The sequence below is a fragment of the Castor canadensis genome, chromosome 2 (assembly GCF_047511655.1).
Source record: "Castor canadensis chromosome 2, mCasCan1.hap1v2, whole genome shotgun sequence".
NCBI lineage: Eukaryota > Metazoa > Chordata > Mammalia > Rodentia > Castoridae > Castor > Castor canadensis.
Window position 1 is genome coordinate 183,732,501 of NC_133387.1, and position 10,405 is coordinate 183,742,905.

The 10,405-nt window shown below is 55.6% G+C and overlaps 1 protein-coding gene across 2 annotated transcripts; it reads left to right on the forward strand.

Annotated features, from left to right (window-relative positions):
* Positions 1-8,919, forward strand: Fxyd2 (FXYD domain containing ion transport regulator 2). 2 transcript variants are annotated; one of them, XM_020181176.2, is made up of 7 exons: positions 1-173; positions 1,788-2,497; positions 6,760-6,798; positions 6,952-7,026; positions 8,289-8,325; positions 8,422-8,452; positions 8,707-8,919. In XM_020181176.2, exons 2-6 carry the CDS (start codon positions 2,479-2,481, stop codon positions 8,444-8,446), a joined length of 195 nt encoding a protein of 64 aa, XP_020036765.2. In that variant the 5' UTR covers positions 1-173; positions 1,788-2,478; the 3' UTR covers positions 8,447-8,452; positions 8,707-8,919. The 2 variants fall into 2 exon arrangements, with proteins under 2 accessions (XP_020036765.2, XP_073922755.1); XM_074066654.1 differs by lacking the exons at positions 1-173; positions 1,788-2,497 and adding an exon at positions 4,820-4,971.
* The last annotated feature ends 1,486 nt before the right edge of the window (positions 8,920-10,405 follow it).

Consider the following 10,405-nt stretch of genomic DNA (forward strand, 5'->3'; position numbering starts at 1 on the left):
AGGGAGGGTCAGGGAGGTGGCTGGCAGGGACACAGGGCCTGAACCAAGTGAAGGACCACACTGAGCATCCTTGTCTCCAGCTCAGGGTGGGAAAATGATACTCCTGTTCACTAGGCCCCTGATTGGCCACACACTTCTTCCTACAGCACCTCTTCCTACAGCGATCCTGCAAGGTAGGTAAGGACACTAGAGAGGTGTCCTTCCCCAGGTGCACGCAGCTTGAAGGGAAGGGTTGGAGTAGCCCTATCCTTGGGGACCCTGCCGACACATGGAAGGGGTCACTTACCCCAGCTGCTCACATGGAAGCATGGATTAGAGATTAAAGGGGTCAGTGCCTCTCTAGAAGGAGCAGGATGTTCTAGAGAGGGGCTACCTGGCCCCAGTGCCAGCTAAGACCAGATGATGGCCTGGACGGGCTGAGGAAGGGCATGGAGGAAGTCTGAGGAAGACTTGGACTTGGATGTCAGTGAGGTGAGCCTGGCAGGACCTCTGTGACTCAACCAACATCCATCCTGGCTTCCAGAGCTAGGGAGCAGTGTGTGAGGGTGGGAGTGAGGGGGATAGGGCACAAGAGGAAGGAGCAAGAAGCCCCGAGAAGGACCCTGGAGTAGCTGTTGGCAAGGCAGGGGTGCTGAACCACCTGCCATCTCTCTGAGAGGTACACTAGGCCCAGTTACTTATTGTAGGCAGGTGATGACACCTGACAGCAGTGTGAGTTTCTACAGGAGCGCTCTGGAGGCTGGGTACTCAGGAAGAGAACTGCCTGTACAAAGGTGCTGAGGCGGGAGTGAGCTCTGGAGGTTAGAGGACCGTCCAGGGGATTAGTGTGGCTGGAGCAGAGAAATGATCAGGAAAACAAGTTCAGAGAGGTCACAGGGGTGAGATTAAGAAGGGTCTTTAGGAGCCCGTACTTCAGAAAGGACTTTGGCTTGTATTCTGAATGCTCAGAGTCGGTTTTGAGCAGAAGGGTGAGCCATTCTGTAAGGGAATGGATGGGGTGGCCTTGGAGGCCTTTTCAGCTAGCCTCCCACACAAGGTCTCTGCTTGGGACAGACACTCCTTCCTGTGCAGTTTGGGGTTGGGGAGGGAGCACAGAAGGGGTACATGGGGGCGGGGCGGGGTGGAGGTGGACACTCAGCTGAGCTCTCTGCTTTTCTAGAACACTGATAGAGTGCTTCCTTTTAAGCCCCTGTTAAACTCTGCGACGAGAGCTTCTCCAAGGGCTGGGTTTGGGGAATTTCTACTCAGTGGCTTTGGCTATCTGAATGTGCAGTTTTCCACTTGGGAACATGTGACAGGGCTACTGGGAAGGATTGCCCCAACCTCACAGGTGGCCAGGAAGGGCACAAGTAGCTTGAAATTGTGGCAGCCAGCTCAGGACCCCAGCACAGACTTCAGCCCACCTACAGAACCAGGTTAGGGGGCAGGTCTTCATTTCAGGGCATTTCAGAGCCCGGCAGCTCCCTAGGGACATCATAACCCCTCCCCTCAGGACAGGAGGTGTTGCTAGGGAAGGACAGAGCAGCCATCTGGTCAGAGTAACCAGACCTAGCATGCCCAGGCTCTGCGGCAGGGTGTCTGTGCTGGGGGAACCTGGGGGGATCCTGAGGTCCTGAGTGGGCCACACAGTCTCCTTGTGGTGGCCTTGCTCTGGGCCTGTCACAGTGGCCAGGGCACAGGGACTGTGTAAGCCAGGAGGTGGGCTGCCCTGCCCTGTCCCTGTGGGCTCTGGGTTCCACCCCTGCCCGGAGTGCAAAAGTACAGCCTTGGCTGCTCTCCTCCACCAGGCGGCCCTTGGAGGCCCCATCAGGTGCCCGTCTCACACTGAAGCTCTGAGGTGTGTTGGTGGATCTGACATCACAGCTGTGGTAGGTCCCTCGGGCTGTGAGGAGCCCTGTGAGGAAGGGCAGGGCACCATGGGAGAGGAGCCCCCACACCAGCTCCAGCAGAACAACACGGGAGCTGAGAACCACTCCCACCCAGGGCAGCTTCCGTGGGACTGCTGCCCATGAATCCAGGCTCAGGGGAGCTCCTAGTCACACGGTGGGGCCTTGAGGCAGACACGTCAGGGCCAAGGCCCAACTGGGCAGGAGGATGGAGATGCACTTCCCTCTGAGTACAGGCTCAGGGGACCCACAAATGTCCTTGAGTCTTAAAGTCACCAGCCCAAGGGGTAGGAGAGGGGAGCTAAAGTCCTGCAGGGCTTCCTGCCCTCCTGGCCACCTTGCCAGCGTGGGACATGGCTTCCTTTGCTGCAGCCCACAGCTTCCCGTCTTAGGTGCCAGGTGGACGCCAGTCTCCCTCCCTCTCTCACGTGGGTCCCTTGCCCCAACCAGCCCAGGCAGGTGAGCAGCCCCTCCTCCCTGCCTTGTTTCTTTCTGTCTGCGGCTCAGCTCTGCTCAGTGTGGAGGGAGCACCCACTGTCCCCACCAGCACCTTGGCGCTCCTGCACCTCGAACACAGCCTGCAGCTCCTGCCATGGACAGGTGGTATCCGGGTGAGTTTCCCAAGTCCTGTCCGTCCCTGCTGCTCAGGCTGACACAGGTAGTCACTCCATTACATTCAAGTGCACCCAGAAGGGCCAGAAAAGCAGGCAGGGGAGGTAGAATGTCCGAACCAGGGCCTCTCAGGAGTCCTGGGTGGGCTGTGATGCATGCAGAGCACTTCCCAGCCTCTTCATCAGTCTGTCTGTCTATCCATCCAGTTTCGGGAACTCAGAAGCAGACTGCTAGCTCTATAAAACAAGGAGGGTGATGATAACTTTCTTTCCCCAGAGTCATGTGAAAACTTGGGAGTTCGTTTCTGCAAAGTGCTTGAACAGCACCTTGCTTCCTCCATGGCCCTATCCACCCATCTGTCTGTCTATCTATCTATCCATCCATCATCCATTTATTACATATCTATTTGTCTATCTCTCTAATACCTACTTATCTATCTTTCATCCTATCTACTCTGTCTATATCATCTATCTGTGCATCCATCATCTACCTATTATGTATCTATCTGTCTATCTCTATTTCTAGCTAGCTAAGTTTCATTCCTTATTATTCTAGAAGACTCCCTGGTGGCTTGCGAGATAGAACCCTAGATGATACTGTATGGATACAGTTGTCTCGTGTGAAGAGCGACGACCACTTTAGCTCTGGGCCCCGACTACCCTGCTCGCTGCTGCCACTCACTGTGAGTTCCAGGCCAGTCTTTTCTCCCCCCCTGGCCTCAGATTTTCTGCGCAGCCCAGTGGGCATCATGGCACGACCACCCCGGGAGTAGTTGTGAGACGCCCGCAATCAGCCTCGGTTTCATCAAGTGTAAGGTGGAATTTTGTGGATTAAATGGAACAGAGCATGTGGTCCCCCTGACTGCATTAGCTCTGTTGTCACATTTTTGTGAACACATGTCACTTGGCTCTGGAAGCAGAGCTAAATGGGTGTCACAGCCCTGGTCAGCAGGACCAGGATATTCTCTCTCCCCATCTACCCACTTATGCTCATTTTCGCGAGAGGAGAGTTGGCCTTCCTGTGTCCAGCAGCTAACGTTAAATAAAAGGTTAAAGCTTATTATTTCTTAATTGACACAAAAATAACAGCAACAGCAACGACACTGTGTGCCAGGCCCCACGTGCTGTGCTCTTAACATGCACGTGGTGGGTGCTGTGCCCATGGTACAGATCTGAAGACGGAGGCATGAGAGGCAAGTAGGTTGACAGAGACCACATGATCAGCAAGTGGAGGAGCCAGGTGTGAACTCAAGTGCAGACCCCCTGCCTCTGCTGGGGAGGGGCAGTTGATTGATGGACTAGCTCTCCTTAGAAGGACTATACTGCCCCCAGTGGACCCTGACCACTGGCGTGGGCCGTTTGGCTACTGTTGGACATCAGTCTTTTCTGTAGACCAATTCAACTGACTAGACCTCCAAAAGGACCATGCAGAACTTGCGCAATCCTTGCCACAGGGGCCCCAAGGGGAAGGTCACAGTGGTGTGGAGCAGCCTGGGAAGTTTGGGGAAAGCACCTGACCTTGAAGCCAAAGACCCCACTGTCAGCCTCCTTGCTCCTCACTGGCTGTGTGACCTTGGGCCAGGCCCCCAGCCTCTCTGACTGAGATACCTCATCTGTAAGATAGAGAACAGAAGAACACAAAGCTTGGGTAGATACCAGCCAGAAGAGGCTCTGTAAGACGAAAGCCAAGTGCTATCTCCAGGAGGAGCCTGGGCCCTTCCTGAACCTGCCTACAGTGCACAGTGGACAGTTGTATGGGACAGTTGGAAAGTCGCTTCTCATGACTGATTGGGGTGGGGATAGGAAGAGAGATTAAGGGGGATGATGGAGGCTTTCTGACCGAGCACTGAGCAGCTAGACGCAGCCTGGATGAGGACCCAGAACAGGACCCTCCAGGCAGCAGAGCCACAGGGGGCTGAGCCTGATGTAGGCTCAGGTGTCCTCAGGAGCAGCAGTGGGAAGGGAGGTGGTCCAGGCTCCCCCAGCCAGGACCCCCTCAGGGACCCTTGGATGCCACTTGAGAACATCAGCTGCACAGTGATATCACAGAGGTTGGTGAGGTGGGTACCACTGGGGCAGGGGGCCCATAGGACCCCAACACTGACCCTTTGCCTCCATCCCACTGTCACAGACTCAGTTTCTGCAGCTGGTGGAAGAATGGCACTGCTGACCCATCCCTGGCCCTTCTGTCTGGAAATTTCCTTTGGGAGGGACTGGAAACCCTGCCAGCTCCTCCCTGCCCTGGCCTCCCTGAACCCCTCCTCTTGCCTCAGCGGGAGCCCCTCCATCCACACCATGGCTTTTCTTGTGACCAGGGTAAATATTACCCAGCACTGTTAATGTTTAATGCCGTCTCCTCATCCCTGGACACCCCATGCCAGACACTGTCCCTGAGCAGAGACAGCAGGAAGAGTGTGCTAGGGACAATCAATCCTAGAAGCCTGGGACAATGGCCGGGTTGTCGGCCGATGATGGTGAGTGTGTGTGTGTGGGGGAAGCTGGGGCTGGCTGTGCCCCAGCTGCCTTTGGGGGTGCGAACTAGACCCTGCTATTTCTTCTCCTACCTCCCTACCTTCCAGAGTGCCTAGCCCTCTTCCACCCACCTCTTTTAAGAAAATTTGCATTTCCAAAGAGGACTCTGCCTGAACCCCAAAGAAAAGTAGCTTGAATGGTAGAATCTGGGGCAGCAAAAGTATCTGCCCCGGACTCTCACACACCTGCCCTGGTTTACCTAGACTCTGAGCAAGAGGCAGATGGGTGCTGCCTGGGGAGGAGCAGTGCCCTGGTCAGTCTCCCTAGCTGGCTTTGGAGTAAGAGTGATCCAAGGTCAGGACACATTCCCAAAGAGTGTCCTGTGAGCTGGAAGGACACAGGCCTATAGCCCAACAGGGGCCTCTGCTGGCCGAGGTGGGGACTGAGCAGATCTAGAGGCGCTGGAGATGGGGCTTAAGGGAGGGGCAGCTTCCAGAGTTGCGAGGGGAGCCCTGGCTCGGGTCTAGCTGCTCTCACACTGACTCCCCTCGTGACCCTGAAAAGGACCTGAACCGTGTTGGGAAGACAGTGTTAAAGGTCTTCTGCTTGGGACAGGGGTCTGGGTCCCCTTGGCTTCTGGCCTTTCTGAGCAACTGGTACCTCAGACCCTGCAGGCACTGACCCCTGCTGTCCTGCTTTCTCCTGGCCACTGGGGACAAAGGTGCTAGCAAGGCCCTGAGGCCACGCACTGCCTGAGGCATAACTCAGGGCAGCCTGGGAATTTCTGACTTGCACATCCCCTTCAGGCCGGACACTGCACCCTGGTGCTGAGAGGGGCTCAAAGAAGGCAGCAAAGAGAGGCAGCTCGGGGTGGGGAGGGGCCCTGGAGCTGGCCAGGCCGCCTTCAACCATCCAAGGGCAAGTGCACTCTGCTCATGGGGATGGAGGGCAGAACAGTGACACCTGCTAGTGACAGGATGAGGGAAACCACAGGAAGCAGAGGCAAGCCAGAAGGATTTGACTGGAATGGTCTCCTTGCCTGTCATCTGAGAGGTGACATAGCACCCAGATTCTTAACGACCTCTTTCCTGGGTTCAAATCCCAGTTCTGCCCCTTACTTGCTGTGTGACTATGGGTGGCTTACTTACCTTCTCTGTGCCTCCATCCTCTTGTGGATTATACTGGAATGGTATTGGTGCCTCACGAGGTAAATGAGCTAATGTTCTCTTAACTTGGGCCTGGCATGAGCAAACGCTACTCATTAAGGTTTCTTAAATAAGTTTGCTTCCCCCAAGCGTGGTGCCATAGGAGGGCAGAGTCTAGGAACAAGTCAAGCCTGGTTCTGCTTCCAGTTACCACTGGGACTTTGGACAAGTCTCCAAGTGGGCCTCAGCTTCCTCCTTCTGTTCCATGAGCTTGAGGGCTTGTTTTTCTTTCACTCAGTTCACGGACACTCGCTAGATCTAGTGGTAGACGAGTCATGTAGAGAGAGGCCTCTGACTCTTGGCCCAAGGCCTCCCCTCACTGTGTCGTGAAGCAGGAAGGACGCTGCGAGGGCCTCCCCCAGCATGGACCCCAGTTTGGACTGTTGGTATTTGGCCCCAAGGTGACCGTATGAGGCAACCCAGGGCAGATGCCCCCACAGGCCTCCCCTTCCAGAGCCTCCCTTATCCAGCCTGTCCTTGCTCACCTTAGGGACTGGCTGAGAAGGGGAAGACTGGAGTTGCCACTGCTCTGTGCTGATCCCCATCTGTGGCACCCCCCTCATCCCACCCCGGCTCTCTCCTCAGGTGGCAGCCCCAAGGGGACCATGGACCCCTTCTACTACGGTAAGCCAGATGGCCCCTGCTCCCAACTCCTCCCCCCGAGCCCTGCAGCTCTCTCAGCCCTGGGTCCATGCCACGTGCCCCTTCCTTGCTCCTCTGTCACCATGGCTGTGGAAGGGCCACCCACACCACCTTTCCTGCCCTCTCTTTTCCAAGACTATGAGACCATCCGCAAAGGAGGCCTGATCTTCGCTGCCCTGGCCTTCGTCGTGGGTCTTCTCATCCTCCTCAGTGAGTGGGGAAGGGGGAGCTGGCTGGGGCAATCTCTTCTCGAAGGCACTGAGTTTGGTGACTTTCATGTCCCCAGGGGAGGAGAGTCTTTGGTCTCACCCACACCCCCTGGCTGCCCCATAGGCACCCCTGCCTCTTGTACACCCTCTAATGGCCCCAGTAGGAGCAGCTGAGAGCAGAGAGCCACTCTTCTGGGAGCTGGGACCCTGTAGGGGAAACCCCAGGCCAGGGGAGCAGGCACTGCAATACCGCAACCCAGATCTGGGCACTTTCTGAGCCACACCTCAGCCCACGTTAGCCCAGATAACCCTCTCAGGTCCACTGCAGGGTGCCACCACTGTCAGCATTTGAGAAGTGGGAAATCAGACTCAGCTTGAGAGGTGCCACAGCCCACAAGAAGCTGAGCTCAGGTGTGTCTAACCCCTGCTGTTAGAAGGCAAACATGGGCTCCACCACTAACTTACCATGGACCCTGGACTCCCAGGGCCTCAGTTCGCTCATCTGTTAAATGGGTGATCCTAGCCACCTTTAAGCTTAGGGCTAGCATCCAGAGATGACAGTAATGGCAAAGAAAAGATCCGGTGTGGACGCAAAGGGTTCTGGGGAAGAAAAGGGTCCTTATATATCTTCCAGCCCTGGCATGCACGCAGCAGGGACTTAATAAATGTTTTTGTTCAACCCAAAGAAAAGTACTAGAAACACGATCAGTGAAAGATGCTCTGTGTAGCAAGCACCTGTGTTCTTGAATTCTGACACTTGTGGCCACTGTCTCTCCCTCTGGGGACTTTGGTCTCCAGTGGGACTCGTCTCCCCTGCCTGCCTGGAGGGCCAAGCTGTCAAAGTTGAGCACTCGGGTGTGGGAGGCAGACGAGCTAAGCAGGAGTCCCAGCTTCAGAGTTACTACCTTCCTCCCCCAAGTGCATACTGGACAGCTACTACATGCCCAGCTCTGGGCTGGGGACCTCATGTGTCCTGGTCACAGCTGCCATTCTCAATACACTCACAGTCCACTGTAGAGCTACTACAGTGAGTGTTTGTTGATTGACTTACTGACTGACAGAAGCTCCTGAATGTTCTAGCCCTCTGGTGTGGGGTGGGGCAAGGAGAGAGAGGGAGAGAGAAACATCAAATGTGGCCTCCAAGCTAGACACTCTGGTGGTACTGCAGAAGGGGGATAGGAGAGACTGGAAGGACTGAGCCTTCCAGAGTCTCCTTGGGAAATGAAAGGTCAATAAAAATGAAACTTCCTTTCTCTTTTCAAGGCAAAAGATTCCGCTGCGGGGGCAGTAAGAAACACCGGTGAGTGCTGGTGGGGAAACTGAGGCCACGGGTGGGCTGGAAGGGAAGGGCAGAATTTCCCTTCCCACTGACCTCGTCTGTTCCTCCCCCTCCTAGGCAGGTCAGCGAAGATGAGCTGTGACAACAGGTACATTCTGGGGGGAGGGACAGGAGGGGTGGGCAGGGCAACAGATCGACAAGCTGAGAGGAGCTGCGGGTCATCCAGGGTCAGCCAGGTGGGCTGTCTGCATCATGTGTTTAAAGATGGCGGTGGTGCCTGGCATGGACAGCGTGCCATAGCGAGGCCATGGGGGGCACAGAGAAAAACCCAACAGAGAGGAAGCAGAACGCCCAACCTTGGCCACCACCTTCCCAGCCCAGATCCCACCATTGCCTTTCCAGAGCCAGCTGTGCCCACCAGTGCCTGGACGCCTCGTCTTCCCTGGCCTGTAGACATTGCCCCCAGCACAACCTGCACACTAAAGGAAGCTGAAGGAAGCGCCATGTGACCCCCTGTGTGGGCATCACCTCTTCCTGCCTCTTGCTCCTCTCACAGTTCTTCCCTCTCCTGTCTCCTGTAATCACCCCACCTTCTCCAATTGAAGTACAAACACAGCCTGGTCTCCTTTGTTTTCAATTAACTGCTTAGGCACCTGATCTGCGAATTCAGGGTTGTATCTGAATTGACAGAGCCTCGGGGACGGAGGCCTCAGCCTGGCTTCTGAATGCCTGGCAGAAGTCTGAAAGTCCACAGGTTCAAGATTGGTGAGGCAGTTCGGTGCTGCTAAGGCGTCCGTCCTGGGCACTGGTGCCAGGAGGCTTCCACGTGACAGCTGCTGGGAGCTGTTCACGTAGCTGTTTGTGGCCACATTCGTCCCAAGTGCACCACTGGCCAGGGCGGCTTTGTCTGTGGGGCTTGGTGTTGGGCCTCGGCATATACTCTCACTTCCCCTCTCCACCGATCCTGGTGCTAATCTTAGGCCACCCCTCTTGAGGGGCCAGGAGACCATGGATGGACCCACTCCCACCCACTGGGTAGGTGCTGGCTTGGTCCCTTCCAGGCCCAGGGTCCCAGAGTGAGCAGTGAGAGTGGCACCATTAGTATCCCACTCAGGGCAGCCTCAGCCAGACATGGTGATGCCAAATCCTCAAACCTCTGGCTCCGGGACTTGCAGAACGCCCCACTCCGGGATCTTTCATACTCAGAACGAAGTCTGGCTTCCCACCAAGTTTTCCAAGAAGATTGAAGGTGCCTCAGGGGTCTGGTCTGTAAGCGTACCAGCAGGAAGGTGAGAGTGGACATTTAAAGAATCAGGACCAGCATCAGGGTGGACCATGTTCCCTTGGGATTCAGCTCTTTGTCCTTAACCTACTGCCTCCAGTCCCTAATGGCCGCCAACCTGCCTGCAACACACAGGGCTTAAGCAGGGACATTGCTTCAGCAAAATAGACCATCTTCATTTATAGACGGGTAAACTGAGGTCTCAAGAGGGGCAGTGACTTGTCCAGGGTGAGAGGAGTAGCCTGTCAGGGCTCTTCCTGCCACATGAACATCTGGATTGAGAGTGGGCTCCTCACTGCCTGCCTGTGTGCTTGGACAGCTAAAGGAAGAGAGAATCTTGGGGAGGGGGGTGGCTGCAGGGCAGGAAAAGCTCTGGAGGAGACCAGCAGCATGCAGGGGAAAGCCTGGCTACTCAGCTCAACACCACACTGATGACGAAATATGAAAGTCACACCTTAAGGAGAATTCAGTATTACCATACAGGAGATCAGCGTGCAATTGAGAGCCCAGGTGAGCGTGGGAGAACTGAGCAGGAATGGAACAGGGCTGGCCAGGGTCTTTGGGGAGGAGGTAAGCTCTGGAAACTTCCTGGATGCAGCCACAAGGCAAATGGAAGAGATATTCCAGGCCTGTAACTTACCTGGGGATTAGTAAGAGCAGGGAGGAGGAGTCCTGCTTCTAGGATATTCTATTCACTGGCCCATGGAGCCTGAAGCACTGAGAGGGAATTCTGGGTGCTCTGGAGGGGAAACAGTCCTGGGTGAGTTACTTCCTCCCCTCTCTCTCTGCTGTAAGGGCTCGTCCTTTAAACCCCAGATA